The sequence below is a fragment of the Nicotiana tabacum genome, chromosome 12 (genome assembly GCF_000715075.1).
Source record: "Nicotiana tabacum cultivar K326 chromosome 12, ASM71507v2, whole genome shotgun sequence".
Lineage (NCBI taxonomy): Eukaryota > Viridiplantae > Streptophyta > Magnoliopsida > Solanales > Solanaceae > Nicotiana > Nicotiana tabacum.
In genome coordinates, this window is record NC_134091.1 from 29,263,102 (window position 1) to 29,285,301 (window position 22,200).

Consider the following 22,200-nt stretch of genomic DNA (forward strand, 5'->3'; position numbering starts at 1 on the left):
TTACCAATTAATTTCCCACCCAACCCTCTCTTTGTAGGATAGGTCACTTTACCCCTTATTCATCAATTTAGCGCTACCGTGAGATCATGGTAGGGTAGCCCAAATAGTTCCCCAGCCAATTCTACTAACAGAGAGAATTTTATGGATTCTACTAAATACCTTTAATATTTCAAATTCAGTTCGTTCGCCACCAAAACACAATCAAACCTGTTTCATTCAACCCATGCCTTGATAACCAACATATTCCTATTTAAGCATAGATAAAAAAATCCCATAATTCAAGCATGTAACCGTAACGAAGGAGGTCCTGGTTTGATCATAAATTGCTGTTTTTGTGTTAAGTTTGAGTCATCGTTTTAATTTGTTGTTTAAGTGCCCATTAGTTGTTAGATGGTATGTGCTACGTGGCAATTTCCTATTTGAGTTGTTTAGTATTGGACAGCTGTGTCCTTAGGCGCTGTAAAAAAAAAAAACCAGCTGTTGCTTTCTATGAATGATTATCCAAAAGTTTATCTTATTTTTCACCCTTCTCCTTCTTTTATCGTTTTTCCTATTTCCGGTAACGTTACAGTAAATTAGTAAGAGGCAAATTTTGAATGTCAAAGTAAATTTCCAATACATTTGGCTAAATGTATGAAGTGATTATCCAAAATAGCAACACATAAACAGCATGTTTACCGATGGTCGGCAATTTAACACGTTATAAGGACAAACAGAAAGGTAAAATAAAAAAGTAAAAGAAAAATGCAATAGACAGAAAAGGAGATCAGGGGGTGAGAAAGAGGAAAACGACAAATTAATCAGTTTTTGTCTCAATCCCTTTCCCAGGTTGCAGATTGTGGTGTGCTGCAACAATAAATGCTACGGAGTACTACAATTGCGAAATGCTCACTTCTGCTTCTTCATGCACAAGATATATAGGGAGAGTAATATATTGGAAGTACTAATCTTGAAACGTATTTAACATTTTCTGTTTAATGTTAATAACTTTTCTTTTGTATTCACATATTTTTGTCAAAGTAAAAAATTTGGCATAAGGAAATTTTAACAAGAATTTCTATGATAATATCGTCAAAGTTGTTTAACCGTATCTTTCTGAAGATTCATAGACCAAAAGAAAGTTGATCCTCTAGTGTCTTTCTAACTATTGTGTAAGACCAGGAAGCCTAAAATGAATTTATTTATTTTAACTACAAACTTAAACAGTTTACACCTTCGATTACAGTCTCATTTCGAAATTTAGAAAAAATAAAAATAAGGGAGTTAAACTACCGAAAATGGATGGATTAACACGTAATAAGACAATTATATATGGTTACGAACCTAGATTAATGGCTATCCAAAAGGAAGTTACTCGATATAAGACCTTCTTTCAAAATAATTTGACGACTAGAGGCAAACAGAAAAGAAACTTCAGAACACTACTTTTAAAGATCCAAATGAGAAAGAAAACTTTAAAATTCATGAGGTGATTAATACAAATTTTTTACTTCTGAATAAGAATATAAAGGTATCACTAGTTAGAAAAAGGTGATTAATACAAAAAATTTAAGTAAATTATATGTTATGATAATGTGAATTATTTTACTTTACCAATGTGATTTTTAATGTGCTATAACATGTTAATTAGCTAGCATTTGAACATAGATTTTGTTGAAACTTGAAAAAAGAATATTTGAAATTGTGTTGAAAAATAATTTTTGAAAGTTGGTTGTATTTGGACATGTGTTTTATTTGAAAATAAATTGAAATTTTGTGAGTGAGAGAAAAAATTTCACCCAAAAACTCCCCTAAACTGGGAACTTGAATTCTTTTTCAAAACAATTTAAAATTTTTATCATTTTCCATGAACAAACGATGTTTTAAAAAAAAATATATTGAAAAAAAGTTGTCAAAATTTATGGTCAAACGGGAGCTTACTCTTAATTTCTTTAAGTACTATACATAAAATTTAGACCGTTGTTTTTGCATTATTAATGTGATTTATTAGTTTGTTATATATATAGTACTTAATAGCTTACTTACATTTTAATTTATTCCGGGCTAAATTTGTTTACCCTCAAAATCGGATAACAATTGAATTTGTAAATGGTTTTAAGGATACGTGATCTATCTTGATACAAAACGATAAATTAAATTATTATTGAAATAAGTAATGGAAAAGTAAATATAAATCACACAAATTAAACGGTCTTAGCCCTGAAGAATTGATCACCCTCAAGCCATGGTGCTTCGATCGATATCAAGACAAGAGAGACGAGAACTTAAAGAAAATAATATTAAATATAAAGAGAATAACAATGTATTACTTTGGGATACGAGTTACAATGTCTTTTACAAGTAATCAGACCTCCTTTATATAGTAGGGGAGTCCTACTTTAGGTACAATTCTATGAAAAGGTAAAAATCTCCTCGTTTGCTGATTTGCCGGTTCCTTATTGATACGTGCTGAGATTCCCGCCGTGATATCCGACCGGTTACGGATATTTCGGCCTTCCGTTATTTCGGTATTATGTTGGTTATACCGGCAATGTTTCCTCGAGCTTATTCTGGGTCAGGGTCGATTGCGGGATCATAGACTCAATGTTCTCGAGGACGAACATTCTGACCTCGTATTCTGGTTCGATGAGACTCGGGGTCGATTTTCAACCCCTCGCATTCCGAGCCCGACCTGTCATGCAATAGTCGAGCCCTATTTCGACCGTATACAGATAGTCCCCTCATTTTTCGGAGAGTAAACAACGACAAACGATATGAGCTTCCGATTCTCACCTCGGTACTCCGCGTCAGAAACGACAAAAATGAATGAAACGTCTCGTCAATTACGTCTTAATGGCATTAAATGCTCGTCAGTTGCTGGTCGGCCATCCCTAGATGTGAACAGTCACTGGGAAACTATAAATACCCCCTCATTAGTTCATTCAAATTTTTACTTTCAAACCTTCTGACCTCGTACCTTTAGAAATTTCAACACTTCCAAGCATTAAATTTTTACCTATTATGAAATTCTTTTATAAGAACTTCAGCTCTGTTTTTATCCCAAACCATCAAGATTAATATTTTAACTCCCTCTCTTTTCTTCTTTTATCAAAGAAATGGTGAATACTTCAAAATCTGTTCCCCAAAAAGAAACTCCCTTTGCCTCGCGCCCGGTTGTAAAGGAAAACGTTTCGTTTGCTGCTACCGAGGAACCGGTAACAAAACCTCCTCTGAAAATGTTCATCCCCGGGGGGTGCCTAACCGAGAAGCCCTCCTCGGTACCGGGTCGGTGTAAGCTGGTCTCGAGATATATTTGTTAGATCACCGAGGACGTCCTTTCCGAGGTCAAGAAAGATTGCACCTAGGATAATAAGCATGTAGTGGTCCCCAAGCCTGAGGAAGCCATCACTACCTACGTGGAGGGATTTTTAAGTGCTTACACTTATCCCTTCACGCTGGGTCCCTTGGACCCAATCATTATTGCCTTCTGTAAGAGGTATGAGGTGACCCTTGGTCAAATTCACCCTTCTTTTTGGAGGAAGGTAATTCTCCTTCATTTTTTTGTAAGCGAGGTCGAGGGGTATCCCTTCACCCTCGACCATCTCATGCGCTTATATAGTCCCCGACTTTATCGAGGGGGACTAATCAAGCTCGCTCGTCAGGCCAGTAAGGCCCCGTTCTCGAGCATCGATGAAGATCGGGATCGAGGCTGGTTAGGCCGCTTTGTCCGAGTGAAAACCTCAGATTTGATCCCAACCGACCATTTTCCATTTCCTGAGAAGTGGAACATGATACGTAAGTATAATCTTGCTTTCAAAATTTTGTTCATCGCTCTTACTTTTCCTCCCTTCTAATCGATGTTTTGTGGTGGTGCAGCTGTTGCTCGGATGCCGGATGTAGTTTCTCGACTCAAGGAATGGGTCGAGGGCATTTCTACACAAAGGCCCTATTCCGATCGTTCGTGGCGCGAGCTTTCAAAGGGCCGAATGGAGTCCCATCCCCATGGTGAGAGTTTTCTTAAGTGGCATTTGAATTCCCTTATGCGTTGTTGAGTTCTTACTTGTTTTATTTCTTTTGGCAGGTTTATCAAAAGATGTCGCAATGAGGCCTCCACACGGTGATGACGATATCCTTACCGAACCATCTTCTCCGAGGCAGGATAAAGAGAAGAAATGAAAAAAGGGCTCCGAGTTCTCCGAGCTCTGAGAAGAAGAAGTCAAGGAAAATATTGGCACGTAAACCCAAGGAAAGCACCAGTTCTCGAGCATTATCTCTGGACTCACTCTATCGATTGAGGGATGAGTCCGAGAGGGAAGGATAAGCCTTCGATCTGGTGGCCAGCATGTCACCGGAGCTCGAAGGGCAAGGGGCCTCCGAACAAGAGGGAGGCGAGGCCGATCTTCATCAAGTCGGGGAGGCCGAGGAAGAGGCAGGAACTGAAGCTTCCCGAGATTTGGGCAAAGCCCCGTAGGAAGCACTCGGCCTGATAGAGATTGCCGAGTCTTCTTCGTTCACAGAGTCGATGTTCAACGAGCCCCAAGGTACAAAAGAACTCCCCATCTAGGGGGCCCATAGAGCGAACGACCCCTTCCGTGGTTTTTCGACGGCGTGGATTCGGCGGCCACAGAGGACGCCACCAGATTTAGAGATACCGAGGATGAGCTCACCCTCTGAAGCAAGCGAGCCTTCCTCGAGCCCAAAATTGGTCGATTGATTCCCTGTCCCAAGTGCTAATCCTGATTGGAAGCGATCCATTGTTATCTCCCTTCCGGAGGATTTTCGAGTCCTCTCTGCCCCCGTAGGGGTGACCAGTAATCTTCGGTGTTTGATGATCGAGGATGATCAAGCCAAGATGAACGAGATGGATGCACCCTGCCTTTTCAACGAAGCACAATAGGCGCTGAACCGGGTAACTTCATGCTTTCCTATGTGATTTTTTGATTTACACTTATATTATTTCGTAGATAACTTAGTGTTTCTCTTCATGCTCGTAAGCCTCAGTGCGTCATCACGAGACATTTTTAAGGTCGCGGGACGAGATGAAATAACTCGAAACTGAAGTTCGAGAGCTCACTGAGAAGAGAGACGCCTTTAAACTTCTTAGCGAGCAGTTTGAAGGGGAGGTTAAGAACCTTCGTGCCGAGCTGGAAGTTGCTCGGAAGGAACATGCTGATTTGGTTGAGCAGGTAAAGTTGTTTGAGGTTAGTGACGATGAATTTGGTTCGATGACTGATGGGCAAAATCTGCAGGTCCAGCAAAAACTTGATCAGATTGACCAGCTTCGAGCTGAGATGGATATAGTCAAAGCTGAGACCGATGAATGGAGAGGCCGAATAGATCGTCTGGCCTCGAAAAAAAAGGTTGCTTGGCACAACTGAATTCGGCTAAAATCCAGCTTAGGGTGGCAAGGGAGAGGGCTGAGCTTCAAACCAAAAAGGTTGAGGAGCTCCAATCCCGATTAAGTTTGGTTGTCTCAGATCGAGAGAGTCTGGCCAAAGAGCTTAAAACGGCTAAGTCAGAAGTCGTTGTGGTCAAAGCCGAAGCTAATGAAATGGTGGCCTAGTACAAGGTCGATGCCGACACGGCTCATGATCTTGTAAAATATATAGTTGAGCATATGAAGTGGCAATCCCAAAGGGAGGCCCTCGAGAAAGTTCACGCTCAGGGTTTTGATTTATTCGCTGAAATCGAGAATGCCAAGTTGCTCGAAGTCGAGGCCAGGAAGCTGGCCTATCCCGATGAGGAAGATTTCGAGGAGTCTGAAGATTTGGGCGAGTCCGAGGGTGGCGGAGACCCCGAAGGTGATGATGCGGCCACCGACGAAGACTAGACCACTTAGGCCCTTTTTAGATGTTTTTGTTTTTTGCTTTTTGTATTACCTTTTTGTTGAGGTCATTCGGCCTTTATAAAAATTTGCATCGGGGTTGTTTGGCCCTTGTAAAAAGAAATTTTAATATGTATATAAGCCTTTTTCCCTTCAATAGCTTTTTAATTTTCCCTTTTCTTTATTTCTTATCTTTGCAAAGATCGAAACGCCTTAGCATGAAATAGTTAGGTTATATTCTGAGTTTCGAACAAACCTTGCCTTCAATATTATTTCATTTTAAGTCATCATGGGGATTCGTTATTACCGAAAACCTTTTCCCAAAGTAGTTTAGATTATAGTTTGCCGAGTGTAGCCTTTAAAACTGGTTATAAAATTTTGAAGGCCTTGTTTTTTGTTACGGGTCTCAGACGTCTCCGAGCCGTTTTTGTATGGCCGTAGCCTTTTTAGTTCGGGTGTTGCCCAATAGGTTTGTCATACTCGAGTTATCCAGACTTGCCTTAGATAACGATCCCCGAACGGGATTAGCCGTAGCTTTTTGGAGTTCGGGCAATGCTAAATAAGCTTCGTGCCCTCGGGTTTCGATATCCCGAAATGGTCGTAGCCTTTTAATTCGGGCAACGCCAAATAAGCTTTGTGCCCTCGGGTTTTGATATCCCGGAATTGCTGTAGCCTTTTAATTAGGGCAATGCCAAATAGGCTTTGTGCCCCCGGGCTCCGATAATCCGAGCTGTCTAATTTTGTTTACGGATGACAGACTCCGATTGGGAGTGATCATTTGAACCCGGATAAAGGCGGACCTTGGGCTCGATACCTTTAGGGGATCGAATGTAAGAAATTCCTTAAGAGAAAAAAGAGAAATTCTTAAAGGACAAGATATTTATCCGCAAGGTAGAAACTTTTATTCTTGTGCAAGATAGTTACACATGTGTACAAGTTTTGTGTCAGGGCTCGAGTAGTCTATGCGGGCACGGTTCATGTAACCATTTGGCCCTTACAGTAAATCCTATCGATCGAGTCATGACCGTTCAATCATAATGTTTCCTTCCTTGCTAAAGTCGTTAACCGAGGGTGATCCCCCCAGTGTTTGGGGCCTATTGAAGAGAGGCCTCAAATACTGTTGTGTTCTTCAATACCGGTTCGTAGCCGGCCTTCAATTCTAAGTTAGCACAATTTACTTGTTGTCTCGTTAAAAATCTTGCCAAAAAAACCCATTTGAGATAAAATCGGTTCAAGGAAAAAAGAGTGCAATGCGTGCTTTGAGGCCTAAAGGTTGTATCGTTCTTTAATGATTCCTTGCAAGTGTTAGTTCGGAATATAATAAATAAAAGGAAATGAATGGGGTCTTACCTTAGAAGTAGTATCGATTCAAGTGAGCTATGTTCCAGTTGTTCGGTAGTTGCTCACCGTTCATCGTTTCGAGTTTGTATTATTCTTTACCGGTGTTCTCAATAATCTGATAAGGGCCTTCCCAGTTTGGACACAACTTCCTTTCGTTCGGGTTTTGGGTGTTTAGTGTAACCTTCCTTAGTACCAAGTCCTCGATATTGTAGTGTCGAAGGTTGGCCCGTCGATTGTAATACCTTTCGATCCGCTGCTTTTGGGCGGCCAATCGGACAAGGACTGCTTTGCGCCCTTCATCCAGTAGACTTAGGCTCGCATTCATAGCCTCGTCGTTTGATTCCTGGGTTGCGTATCAGAACCTGAGACTTGGTTCTCCGACTTCGACCGGTATTAGAGCTTCGAGGTGGCCTGATACTAGACTTCGAGGTCGTTCGGTATGCCCATAAGACTTCGGGCAGGATTTTCTTCCATCTTCCTTTGGCGTCAGTTAACCTCTTTCTGAGGTTTTTGAGTATGGTTTTGTTGGTCGATACTGCTTGTCGGTTCCCACTAGGGTGGTAGGGTGTTGATAGGATCCTTTTGATCTTATGATCTTCGAGAAACTTGCTTACCTTGCCGCCGATAAATTGTTTCCCTTTGTCGCACGCGATCTCGGGCCGAATCGGCATATGATATGGTCCCAAATGAAGTCGATGACTTCTTTATCCATGACCTTTTCGTAGCCTGGGCTTCCACCCACTTAGAAAAATAGTCAGTCATAAACAATATAAATTGGGCCTTACCGGGTGCCCATGGAATGAGCCCGATAATATCCATTCCCCACTTCATGAACGGCCATGGTGACAAAACCGAATGCAACAACTCCCCATGCTGATGAATCATCAGAGCGTGTCTTTGACATTCATCACATTTTTGTACGAACTCTTTTGCATCCTTTTCCATATCGATCCCACAATAGCCGGCTCTGATAACTTTTCAAACCAATGATTCGGCGCCTTAATGGTTTCCACAGGTGCCTTCGTGGATTTCCCTCGAAACGTAGTTGGTGTCCCCTGGTCCTAGACATATCATGAGTGGGCCATCAAATGTCCTTCTGAACAGGGTTCGGTCTTTGAATAGGCTAAAATGGGCTGCCTTTGTACGTAGGACCCTCGATTCCTTTGGATCTGACGGCGGTTTTCCTGTATTCATGTGGTATTCTATATATTTATTTCTCCAGTCCCAACTTAGGCTCGTTGAGTTAATCTTGGCATGACCTTCTTCCACTACCGATCTCATAAGATATACGACTGCCCCCGAATTGAACTCGTCGTCTTCGACTGATGACCCTAAGTTAGCGAGGGCATGAGACTCACTATTTTGATCCCGAGGTATGTGTTGCAAAATCCATTGTTTGAACCGATGTAATCTTACCTGCTACTTATCTAAGTATCTTTGCATTTGTTCTTCTCTAATCTCGAATGTTCCATTAACTTGGTTTACCACAAGGAGAGAGTCACACTTGGCTTCGATCACTTCTGCCCCCAAGCTTTTGGCTAGTTCAAGGCCTGCAATCATGGCCTCATATTTGGTCTCGTTGTTAGTAAATTTCACAGTCTTAATAGATTGTCTAACTACATTGTCTGTTGGTGGCTTCAATATGATGCCAAGTCCGGATCCTTTTGCGTTTGAGGCGCCGTCCATAAAGAGGGTTCAGAATCCCTAGGAGGTCCCTGAGTTAATTAATAACTCTTTTTAGACCTCGGGTATTAGGGCCGGCGTAAAGTCGGCCACAAAGTCTGCCAAGATTTGAGACATAATGGCGGTCCAGGGTCGGTATTCAATATCGTACCCACTTTTCCACGGCCCATTTGTCCAACCAGCCCGAGAGCTTGGGCTTATGCATAACGTTCCTCAACGGGTAAGTAGTAACAACACATATATGGGGTGGCACTGGAAGTATGATTTTAGTTTCGTAGAGGCGCTTAGCAAAGCGAGCGCCCATTTTTCTAGGTGAGGGTACCTAGTTTCGGCCTCACCTAGGGTCCTGCTAACATAGTAAATTGGAAATTACGTACCTTGCTCTTCCCGGACCAAGACTCCACTTACCGCTATCTCCGAAACTGCCAAGTACAAGTATAGTTATTTGTCTGCCTTCGGTGTATGAAGCAGGGGTGGTATTGATAAGTACCGTTTGAGTTCCTCCAAAGCTCATTGACATTCCGGGGTCCATGAGAAGTTATTCTTCTTCTTCTTCTTCAATAGTGCGAAGAATCGGTAGCTACCTCAAAATGAATCATCCTAGGGCGGTTATGCGTCTGGTTAGTCTTTTCACGGCCTTCAGGTTGTCCACGACCGTGATATTTTCGATGGCTTTGATCTTTTCGGGGTTGATCTCGATTCCTCGGTTGGATACCATGAATCTGAGGAATTTACCCGACCCAACTCCAAACGGACATTTTTTCGGGTTCAACTTTATATTGTATTGTTTCAATATGCTGAAGGTTTCCTGCAAATCTTTTAAATGGTCCTCTGCTCGCTAGGACTTAACCAACATGTCGTCAATATAAACTTCCATTGATTTTCCTATTTGTTCCTAGAACATCCGGTTTACTAGGCATTGATAAGTGGCACCAGCATTTTTTAATCCGAATGGCATCACGTTATAGAAGTATGTGTCGTACTTTGTGATGAAGGAGGTTTTTTCCTGATCATTAGGGTCCATCCGTATTTGGTTGTACCCGAAATAGGCATCGAGAAAACTGAGGATCTCGTGGCCGGTCGTGGCATTGATCACGCGATTGATGTTGGGCAGAGGAAAAGAGTCCTTGGGACATACCTTGTTCAAATCCTTATAGTCTACACACATTCTTAATTTGTTCCCTTTCTTAGGGACTACCACTACGTTCGCTAACCAATTCGGGTATTTAACTTCCCGAATGGACCGTATTTTAAGGAGTTCAGATACCTCATCCTTGATGAAAGCATGTTTAATCTCGGACTGGGGCCTCCTCTTCTGTTTGACCGTATGGAATTTCAAGTCCAGGCTTAGCTTGTGAGTGGTTATCTCCAGTGGGATCCCTGTCATATAAAGATGGGACCAAGCGAAACAATCTTTATTACTTATAAGAAATTGAATGAGTTTTTTCCTGAGCTCGAGCTTAACCCCGAGCCCAGGTATACCATTCGATCGAGCAAGTGTTCTCTCAATATGACTTGTTCCAGCTCCTCGAACGCCGATTTAGTGGCATCGGAATCATCGGGGGCTATAAAAGATCTGGGAACCCCGTAATCATCATCCTTGCCTTCCCCTCATTTGTCCGAATCTGCCGAAGCTGGTATCAGTGATTGCTATTTGGCCCTATTTTTGACCTTCTGGTCCGGATCCTTCGATGTTGATATTGTAGATACCGGAATCACCTACTCGACCGAGAACATTTCCTTGGAAGCCGGTTGTTCACCATAGACTATTTTGACTCCGCTAGGTGTTGGGAATTTTAGTACCTGGTGCAGTATCGAGGGAACTGCCCTCAGGTTGTGGATCCATGGCCTTCCGAATAAAGCGTTGTACCTCATGTCTCCTTCGATCACATAAAATTTAGTTTCATGGATGATCCGGTGGTGTTTACTGGTAATGTTATCTCGCCCTTAGTGGTTTCACACGCCATGTTAAACTCGTTTAGAACTCGGACTGCAAGCACGATTTGGTCTTGTAGACCGAGTTGCTCTACGACCCTCGATTGGATGATATTGGCAGAGCTACCTGGGTCAATTAACAAACGTTTAATTCGGGATTTATTTACGAGTACAGATATTACCAGTGCTTCATTATGGGGCTGAAAGATTCCTTCTACGTCCTCGTCGTTGAAAGACAAGGTTCCTTCCGGTATGTAATCTTGAGTCCGTTTCTCCCTTATGATGGATACTTTGGTGCGTTTCAACATCGGCCCCTGAGGAATATCAATCCCACCGATAATCATGTTAATGACGTGTTGAGGTTCTTCTTGCTCGACCTACTTGTTAGAATCCCTATTCCTTAAATGATTTTTTGCTCGTTCATTTAGGAATTCTCGAAGATGCCCATTGTTGAATAATCGGGCAACTTCCTCTCTCAATTGTTGGCAATCCTCCGTTCTATGGCCGTGAGTGCCGTGATATTTACACATCTGGTTAGGATCCCTCTGGGACGGATCAAATTGTAACGATCAAGGCCATTTGGTGTCCTTGATACGTCCAACAGCTGATACGATGGCGGCAACATCAACGTTAAAGTTGCATTCTGATAACCTCGGTGCTTCCTTAGGCCCGACGGGCTTGTCGAAGCCGTTTTTACTCATGAGTCCCTAACTGTGTTGATCTTGATCATTTCTCCTTTCGCCTCTTATGAGATTTCTCCCAGATCCGTTACCTCTTCGATCCCCATTTTACGGTTGATAATGATCCCTGCTTGATCTTGGTTCACGGTCGATGTCTCTCTTGGCTCTATCAACAGTTCTGACAGGATAAACGGACCCCGAAGGGGCCCCAAGTTGATCATCTCCGACTCTGATTTTCGATTGATACCGGTTATGTATGTCGGCCCAGGTAACGGCCGGATATTAAATCAGGTTCTGCTTCAACTGCTGTGAAGCCACCAAGCTTCGAATATTGAGTCCTAGAGTGAAAGCTTGAACAACCCAATTATCAGCAACCGGCAGTAGGTACATCCGTTCCATTTGAAACCGGGACACGAACTCTCTGAGCATCTCGTTATCCTTCTGTCTTACTTTGAAAAGGTCTGATTTCCTGATTTTGACTTTGATGGCCCCGGCATGTGCTTTTACGAAAGAATTCACAAGCATAGCAAATGAATCAATAGAATTAGGAGGTAAATTGTGATACCATATCATAGCCCTTTTTGACAGGGTCTCTCTGAACTTCTTCAATAGAGACAGTCTCGATCTCATCATCCTCCAAATTGTTCCCTTTGATGACACATATGTAAGAGGCCATATGCTCATTTGGGTCGGTCGTTCCGTTATACTTAAAAATTTAGGGCATGCAGAATTTCTTAGGGATCGGCTTTGGAGCCGCGCTCGGAGGAAAAGGTTTTTGCACGAACTTTTTGGAATCCAGGCATTTCAATATCGATGGTGCTCCTGGGATCTGGTCTACCCTGGAATTGTAGGTTTCAACCTTTTTGTCATTATCTTCGATTTTCTTCTCCCCTGATTCTATGTGTTTTGTCAACTCTTCGAGCATCTTTATGATCTCGGGTGTTGGCCCGTGATTTATGTTCATTCGACTTTTCTGCGACCGGTTCATCCCTACGGGGTGACTTCCCGGGGTGGATCGGGTTCAACTCTGCTCGGTGCTCGGCTTTGGTTTTGTAACTGAGCTATCGCCGCCTATTGAGCCTGTAGCATTTCGAAGATCACCCGTAAACTGATCCCGTCCCCTCCAAAGTTTTGTGTATTTTGAGTTGCCGATTGGGCTTCACCACGGACGTTATTCTCGGGGTTAGTGGCAATTTTGTGTCAATAGCCACATGTGAATTAGCGTCAATTAGGTCTCCAACCGGAATTTCGATGGGATCAGCGGGTGGTACCTCGTTACCGGGTGCTACATTGTTATTTTCACCGTGGTAACCGTACTCGTTATCAACATGTAGGGATGCTGATTGAGAGTTCGATATTTTGTGTTTTAACTCGAAATCCGAGACACATCAAAGAGCAAGCGTAAAGTAATGTGTGTTGTGGAGATTTATATCAAATAATCACTATTATCCTTAGCCCCACGGTGGGCGCCAAACTGTTTACCCTCAAAATCGGATAACAATTGAATTTGTAAGTGGTTTTAAGGATACGTGATCTATCTTGATACAAAACGATAAATTAGATTATAATTGAAATAAGTAATGGAAAAGTAAATGCAAACAACACAAATTAAGCGGTCTTAGCCCTGAAGAATTGACCACCTCGAGTCCTGGTGCTTCGATCGATATCAAGACAAGAGAGACGAGAACTTAAGGAAAATAATATTAACTTTAAGTAGAATAATAATGTATTGCTTTGGGATGCGAGTTACAATGTCTTTTACAAGTAATTAGGCCCCCTTTCTATAGTAGGAGAATCCTACTTTAGGTACAATTTTATAAAAGGTAAAAATCTTCTGGTTTGCTAATTTGCCGGTTCCTTATTGATACGTGCCGAGATTCCCACCGTGATATCCGACCGGTTACGGATATTTCGGCCTTCCGTTATTTCGGTCTTCTGTTGGTTATACCGGCAATGTTTCCTCCAGCTTATTCAGGGCCAGGGTCGATTCCGAGATCATGGACTTAATGTTCTCGAGGACGGACATTCTGACCTTGTGTTCTGGTTCGATGAGACTCGGGGTCGATCTTTAACCCCTCGCGTTCCGAGCCCGATCAGTCATGCAATAGTCGAGACCAATTTCGACCGTATACAAAATTGCACTTAGTTATCTTTTTATAATATAGTCTAATTGTGTAAATAGTAGCTTTACGCCACAAGTGAAATGTAAAGAGATTAATCTTGCAGAAATTAGAAGACCAATTAACCTCAATAAATTAACTTGAAAACGAGGTGATTAAGAACATACTCTCAAGTAACCTTAGTACATACAGAAGCCTTTTTTATCAGAAAATGAGCCAGAATAATGAAGCTCATCTGCCACAATTAATAAATAGTAGTGCAATTTTAGGAAGTATTTACTTACTAATCCTATCTTAAATACTAGTAATTCATTAATTTAGAGATATAAGCATAAAGAGGAGTATATGTTTACGTTAAAAAAGCTGGAAGTAATAATTCTAATACTCAAAATTAGATGGGTAATGTAAGCATGGTAATGGTAAAAAAGACAAATAAAACAAAATAAGCTAACCAATTAGCTGTGTAGTGAAAAACGGCCACTTCCGTATACGAGCGCAGTAGCTGTGCAGCAGCAACATAATATTCCGCTTCTTTCTTGCCATTTGCATTCTTCACCACTACCAGCTAGCATGGCAGCTTCTTCTTCTTCAGCTCCAGCTCCAGAGATTCAACCTGCAGCTTCTTCTCCCAATAATGTCCAAATAACATTTCAAGTTTTTAGAAAAGAACCACATTATGAGAATTTTGCTTACGTGAACAGCAAGACGTTAAAGCTTTTCCCTCTTCAGCTCTTGAAGAAGAGATTCTTAAAGGATAACAAGGTTGCCTACGTTGCACAAATTAATGACAAGCTGGTCCTGCAAATAAGATATCCTTTTATTTTATTCATTCCTTTAATTAATACTCCACTCAACTACACTTAATTATGTACATGTGGTTTCTGTTGATTTTTCTATTAGCCTTAGCCATGGTTATTAAGTACTATTTCACCACTTTTCATGATCTGACGTGTTGCTACCTGCTGCCGCCATGAAACTAGTCTACTCTACCTAGATTTGCCTTTTCAGTATAGTATACTGCTCCATCTTTTTTGTTTTTATTCTTTCAAAAAACTCTAGTTTCTTCTATTGATTTGCTGCCATGGGTTCTGAAGCTGACGGTTCCGTATTCAGCCTCCTCATCCCTATATTTTGTTTCCGGGATAAAATCGTTCTATATTTTTTTTTATTGTCTTTTAAGCTTATTCTTTCAAAAATATTCTCTACCTATTTAATTTATTCTTTCAAATTTATTTACTCCCTTTATTTGATAATTTGTGCTTGTATTACTCCACTGTCACACTTGTTATTTTCTTCTCGAGCTAATTAATCAGTGCCACATTTTATTTTGCTCTTGAAATAGGGTGTAATGTTTTTCTTCGCAAAGTACAATAATTACTCTTAAAATCGTTTACAAGTTCTTTTAGCTAAGTTGTAATGGATTTTCAAGCTTCTGGAAGTTTTGGCACCGTACGTCGTACCTATTTTTGATTTTGTTAATTGATATAAAAGTTGAAATATAACTCTGAAGGTTCTTCTTCCTTTTATTTGCATTCTTTCGATATAAGACTTGTTTAATTATCTCAATCATCCTCAGGGGTTTTTAGTGGATATTGATCTTTTGGAAACTGTATGTTTTATATTCATTACCCATTCTGATATGACTTTATCTGTGTATTGGGGTTGTGATTGCTTTTGCCCTTTCTAGCTGCCATTTCTATCAATAATGGAGTAGTTTTTTAATTTCTTCAAGTGTAGTATCAATTCTTTTTTTTAGCGCATAAGATAAGCTTTCGTTATTAGCATATAATTGTTCACTTGGAAGAACATGCAAAGAATTTTAGAGGGACATCTGGTCTTATTCTATAAAAAATGGACTTTGGGGGAAAATTGGTTATAATACAGTGGTGAAAAAGAAATTGCCTTTGGGCTTGTTGAACTAGGACAAAATGGCAGGGGTTCATGTTTCACTAGATAAGATACTTTTCATTTCACAAAATAGGATTATTATTGTTATTCTTGAAAGTTCAAAAGCTCTGAGCTAAACTTTACTGTTGCTCTTCTTTTATTAGTATATATTATGATGGAGATTAAGAGAATGCAGATAGAGCACAAACAATCCACGTCGTTTTCCTAACTCTTTTAGTTTACAGCAGATAATTCGGTTCCAGATAACCATGTTGCTATTAATTATCTCCACGCAGATTTTTTGGATCTGTTGTATGGAGAAGTTGTTCGTTTGAAATCGTGAGTTTCAGATCTATATAGTCATTTTCCTTTTAAGCAGTCGAGTTTAATTTTCTTGTTTGAAATCTAAAGCTCCATCATTAATTAATGACAATATTTCCGTAGGTTCCCTATCCCTCCACCTCCAGATTTGGAATTAAGCACACTCGGGCTAGAAGTTGAAGACACTGGGAAAAGACCGATTACGGTAATTTTAGTTGCATCTGATGTACTTTAATAACGCTTATTTTTTTTCTTGTAGTAAATTATAGTTGCAACTGATTTGTACTTTAATTACTCTTGTTTATTGTTGATGAAGTATAGCTAACGATTTTGGTTTTACAGGCTTCTCATCCACATATTACAAAAGATTTCCTACAACAATTCAAGGGACAAATCTTCTGTAAGGAACAATTGCTGTTTTTCGAGCACAGAGGCGCAAGGGTACATATGAGAGTGTCATTTGCCACTCAAAAAGCTGGGAATGCTTGTAGAGGAAAACTTGTGAAGCAAACAGAGATACACTTCTTCGAGTCCGATTTATTTAAGGTGCGCATAGTGAATTAGAACCAAAACCAATAGTATTATCTTATTTAAATGTTTCCTTAGAGTTGAAATAACTTGAGATTTTATCTCTCTTTCTTGACTGTATGTGGATGAGTGCTCCCTTAGCAAAATGAGCAATGATCTGTTTGTTAATACTTCGGTTCATTGTTGTTTAAGTTGATTTCTGAGTAAGCTAAATAGATGAAAATTCCCCTGCTTTCTCTAAAATTATCTTTCTGTGGCCTAATGTTTAAGTGAATCGTGAACAAAGTTTTTCATTATATTTCAACTTTCTCCAAACTGATTCACTATGCATCTTTAATGATGGTTATATTTATTAGATGCTTGAATATGTGTTTCTCTCATTCGTTGTATGATTAGTCATGATCGTAGAGCGATGGCTCCATAGCATTGTTCCACTGTATGTGTTAACTATGCAAAATTAGTTCTTTTAATTAATCTTACTTGCTGCATATCTACCCTTTCCAAAATTATTTGTATGTACATTGTTGTGCACGTGAAATTATGACGGTCTCTTTGCTGGAACTTGTGTTGGAGTTTGCTGCCCGAAGGAGCCAAGATCAGCCCTTTCTAAGATTTTTGATATGCTGACCTTAAGAATTGTTAATGGATTATTCTGATAAATAGTATGCTTCAAGAGTTGTTAAGATTGTTATGTCACATCTCATACAGGAATTGGTCATAACCTCAACTGAAAAAAAAGTAAATGTACTCCCAGTATGCCCAACTTTGATATAAGTTTACAGTAGAAATCATTACCTTAAGGGGAAAACTGTGTTAGTTCATTACGAGCTGTTTTTCTATAAATCTGAATGTTAATGTTCTTAGCATCTAGAAATGAGAAGAAGATAACTAAAAGTGACACTAGAAGTTGTAATACAGATACCCTTCACTAAACATACAGTGTTAGAAGAAATAATTCTAACATTTAAGCTTGAGAAAAGAATTTCCGGTACATTTTTAGCTGAGTTTTTAATTGCTTTTAACAATGTGGTCACTCACTTTTTTTCTTTTTTTTTCTTTATGTTTAGGTTAGTGATCAAAAAGAAGTCAAAATGATTTTAAGAAGAGACTTGAACATTCATGATCTTGCGGCTGAAATGAAATCCTTGGGAGTTGGGGGATTCGGGAATGAACTCAAAGATGTCTTCTCTATGCTGGTTGTCCCTCGCTTTATACCACAGGAATATGCCAGAGAGTAAGGGTTTTCATCTATTCTCCATTTTAATTTAAAGTAGACTTTGCTAGTGTAACACAATATTTATGTTTGTTCTTTGCAGGGTTCGCTGCAAATATAAACAAGGGATAATATTTCATGGGCCGCCTGGAACTGGAAAAACGCTTATAGCACGAGCCATATCAAAAATTGTCAATGGAAAATTACAGGTTTCTGAATGCTTTTATTTTAGGAAAATTCTTTCTTCTCTTAGTTAGTTGCTTTCTTTAAAGCTGTTGCTTTTGTTTTCTCCAGATTGTAAGAGGGCCAGAAATATTCAGTAATTTTATGGGATCAAGCGAAGCCAAGATAAGAGCTGTTTTTAATTCAGCCATTAATGATCTTATTGAAAAAGGTAAGAATATGATTTGTGCTTTAGTTTAGTTTGTAGTTTTTGAGTCATTGTCCCATCATTGTTTATCATTTAGGGGTCGTTTGGTAAATGTATTAGGGAAAATAATACATGTATTAACTTTGGTATTATTAATTCCTTGTTTGATAGTAGTATTTTTCAATCTATGTATACATAGTATATTTAGTACTATTCTTATACATAGCAAACCATGATATTAGCACTACGAATAATTTTTAATACTTGGATAAACATGTATAAAGAACTGCCCTAATGTAATGTTTATTAAATAGCTTAACTTAGCTTATTAAATAGCTCAACTCCAGTGTAAATGTTAAGTAATTATATAGCTGCTATGACAGTTCTTCAATTTCTCTTTTTAGTCGTCTAATTTTGGGATTCTATCATATTTTTATTTGTTAGTTTGAGTGTAGACTATTTATTCTTTTGGTTTTCGTGCTCTATAATTATATAATATGGATCACTTCATTTCCAATTTATTGAGATGACAAAATTTTCCCCAAATAGTTTAAGTGAGAATACCAAGCTTTTTTTGTTTTTCGTTCTAAGAATGAATAACTAAAACATTGCAAAGAAAGTATACAAAGGTAAAGAATGTGCTGAGTATCTTTGTAAATAAATAATTCTTAAAAAAATTATGATGTTATTTTTAATATACCAAACAAATAATCCAACATAACTAATCCTTACCCTGTTCAGTACTATTCTTATGCATCCTACCAAACGACCCCTTACTCTATAACCATTATCTAAAGCTTATTCCCATTTCTAGTGTGCTTTGTTAATATGGTATATACATTCATCATCTCACCCTCACATCGACATCTCCAATAATGCACAAGCATTATCCAACTACTGTTTGTTCAAATGCCTTTGTAACTCTACCTATTTAGACATAATGAGGACAGTCGTGTATATTTAGATTTATTAATTATGCCAGCTAATGATTGATGATCTCCTATAACGATAGCAATAACTTGGCGTGCTTATTTATGTAATACAATGTGTTTTGCACTTCGTTTAAAGTGGCGTGCTTGGTCATGAAATGACACATTATTTTCTTCAGGTGACAAGAGCCCTCTTCATGTGATAGTATTTGATGAGTTAGATTCCATTGCAAGGGTAAGCATTTCTGAGTTGTTTAGCTTTTGTTCTACTTATTTGACATCTCTTATCTTTTTAACTTTTGGCTATTGACATTAGGAAAAAGGAATAAATCCGTCTGACACAACAGCTGATAGGGTCGTCAACCAACTCTTAACGATGGTTGGCCTTAAACCCGCTACTCCTCTGTGCCACCCCTCCTCAACTCTATGCATTTCTTAGCTTTTGCTTCTTAATTTTAAGTTATGTTATGTCTAACTAATGACTCTTAATGATATTAGATTGATGGCTATAGCGAGCTAAGCAACGTTTTGCTTGTTGGGACAACAAACCAGCTAGAGTTGATTGATAAAGCATTGATGAGGTACTTTACTTATTCCAAATAGTTTGAAGTGGAGATGCTTTAGTTTTATTTTGACATGTAATGAACTAATAGTAATATTATAGGCCAGGAAGATTTGAATTGCATATGGAAATAGGTCTTCCAAATGAAGCTGGACGAAAGGAGATTCTCAGGATTAATGTCAAAAGATTACAGTGGAAAGGTGCATTAAGTTCAAGTGTGAACCTTGATGAATTAGGTTAGTTTAACAATAGTAATATTTTTGTATTTTAAATATTTTGCTGTAAATTGTTTTTAAGTGTTCAGGGAATATATGCTTAATGTGCAGCTAAAGAGACAAAAGGATTTAGTGGAGCTGCTCTTGCGGCGTTGATACAAACAGCTTTTTTCCTCGCTGTGACTCGAGCTGTGCCAGAAAATATAGCTGACACCGTTTGGGCAGATGCTAAAGTTGAACAGGAGGATATTGACAGGGCATTTGGCAAACTTAAACTTACAGGGGTAAAATCTAAAGTTGTGCTTTGCTTGAAAGAATCAATTAGGCCAAATACATACGGAGCCCCTTAAAGTTGGCACACTTTCATTTTGACACTTAAACTAAGGCATATTTCCATTAGACACTTCAACCTTAGTCAATTTGTACCTATTAAACACACTAAGATGAGATGGCCATAAAAGTGTTTCTCACATTTCTTGGGCGTGTGAAGTGATTTGATATTATTTTTTATCTTTGCTTTTAAAAGTTACTGTTTCTAAAAACCACGGCCACCATTTTTATGATCTTCTCTCCTCCTCACTGGTTAGCCGGAACCTCATTGCCGATGAAACCAAGGCTCATCCCAGTTTGCCACATTAATCCACCAGTTTCTTACTACTTCACCATCTTCAATAGATTCCCCTCTTTCACCTTCAGTCATCTTAGTTACTTTCTTCATCAAGAACACACCACCAATATCAGCCGTGAACTACCACCCAAATGGATAACACCTTTTTTTTTTTCTTTGGCCAAAATATTGCGTAAACTCTCAGTTCTCAAGGGTATCAAAATCTACTGCATTTGGAGGAATCAGTTCCTCTGTTTCCTTCGATGGTGTTTGGTCAATTTTTTATAAAGCATGTTTCCGGCAACAATTCATTGATAACAACTGAATCAATTGGCTTCATCCACAATATATCAAAGAAATCTGTACATTTACTCACTATTCAGTTTTAAGGAAGAAGGTAGGGCACTATGTTTAGAAGAGGGACGATTGATTTGGACTAGTGGGAATGAGGCTTAAAGAGGACCATTACTGTACACCAAAAGTTTTGAAGCTAAGAAATCGTTTAATGTTGTTTCGGTGAAGTAGCTTAGATCGAATTGAGCAATACTAATCTTTATTTGCTGAAAGTACTGCTACATGTGAAAAGAAAAAGAGGGACAGCAACTAATTATATATGAAGCCTTGAATTTGCTATGATGTGATAATTGCATTGGACATATATAAACCTTGTCAATTCCCGCTTAGGTGATCAATGAAGATCTAGTCAAAGCATGAAATGTTGATATTCTATTATTTTCAATGCTTCACAACACCCTCCCTCCCTGACTAATATAGTACGTATCATGAACCTTGGGTTCTGAAGAAGTAATATTGTGTTAGATGCGGTTAGTGGAGCTTATTTGTCCATTTTGTTTGTACTAGCTGCGTATAATTTGATCTTTATCATTTGTAATAGAGATGAGTTTTATTTTGTAAGCGGAATCTTACTGTAAATAACTTATGCTGTGTGTGTTATTGCAGAGGACGGATTGAGCGACTGCAGGCTTGAATACATCAATATCCTAACATTCAGGTTGAAATGGTTGTAGATCCCTTTGCTCATGTAAGACTTACAACATTGTTATTACGTTAGTTTTTGCGACTTTTATTGCTCCAACATCTTGCACCACATGTATTATTGTTGTCAGCTGTGATGACTGACTGAAGCATTGGTGTATCATTTGAAATACTTTAACTGCAAGGCTGAAATGCCATGGATATGTGGTTTGCTTAATTAGTATCTCTCTTTCGGAAAGTAAATGAAGCCTCTTAGTGGTTAGTTGTATAATCATCTTCACTAAATTCAAAAGGAATGGTAGTTCTTTCCCAGTAATTCTCAATTTCTCATCACTAGGGGGACCCAATTGTTGGCTTCACCCACGGTTTCAGATGTTGTTGAGGCATGTATAATGAGTGTTCTTATAATTCCTTGAAAGGAAAGTCTTCATCTTTTTTCCAACAAACGAAAATTCTTCAGTTTTTTTTTTTCCCCCAATTGGGGCGAAAGGGTTTTGAAAGAATTTAACACGTAAAGTTCCCTAATCCACTTCGCAACACGTCTATGTTCTTATTAACACGTAAGTAGTTTGCTTTGATCCCAAGCCAAAATATCAAGTGGTCATTGGCTCTGTCCCATCACTAGGTAAGTTTTACAAATGGTTATATAATTATGATTTTTTTTCACCAAAGTCGTAACTTTGTTTTCTCACACAAAAATCATATAATTATGACTTTTTTTTTCCATCAAAGTCACATAACTATGTTTTCTAACACAAAAATATAATACTTTTACTAACTCACACAAAAATTATAGTGATCGAAAAATATAAATTTTTGTAATATTTTCTTATTTTAAGATTTTTTTTTATTTCTAGTCTAATAAATAATAATTCAATTAAAATAGGAATGACTCAACCTGACCTGGTCCCCCCAACCCTCTATATATATATATATATATATATATATATATATATATATATATATATATATACTAAAAAAGAATAATAAGTTCTTTAATACATGATACT

General features: G+C 38.9%; 1 protein-coding gene across 2 annotated transcripts; it reads left to right on the top strand.

The window, feature by feature from the left end:
* Positions 1–14,631: 14,631 nt before the first annotated feature.
* On the top strand, positions 14,632–21,475 carry LOC107795806 (vesicular-fusion protein SEC18-like). 2 transcript variants are annotated; one of them, XM_075226272.1, is made up of 12 exons: positions 14,638–15,788; positions 15,894–15,975; positions 16,113–16,316; positions 17,366–17,532; positions 17,615–17,720; positions 17,806–17,905; positions 18,990–19,045; positions 19,127–19,189; positions 19,309–19,391; positions 19,475–19,608; positions 19,699–19,871; positions 21,155–21,475. In XM_075226272.1, the coding sequence occupies exons 3-12, from the start codon at positions 16,218–16,220 to the stop codon at positions 21,164–21,166; spliced, it is 993 nt and encodes a 330-aa protein (XP_075082373.1). In that variant the 5' UTR covers positions 14,638–15,788; positions 15,894–15,975; positions 16,113–16,217; the 3' UTR covers positions 21,167–21,475. The 2 variants fall into 2 exon arrangements, with proteins under 2 accessions (XP_075082372.1, XP_075082373.1); XM_075226271.1 differs by lacking the exon at positions 21,155–21,475 and having other exon boundaries at positions 14,632–15,788; positions 19,699–20,088.
* The last annotated feature ends 725 nt before the right edge of the window (positions 21,476–22,200 follow it).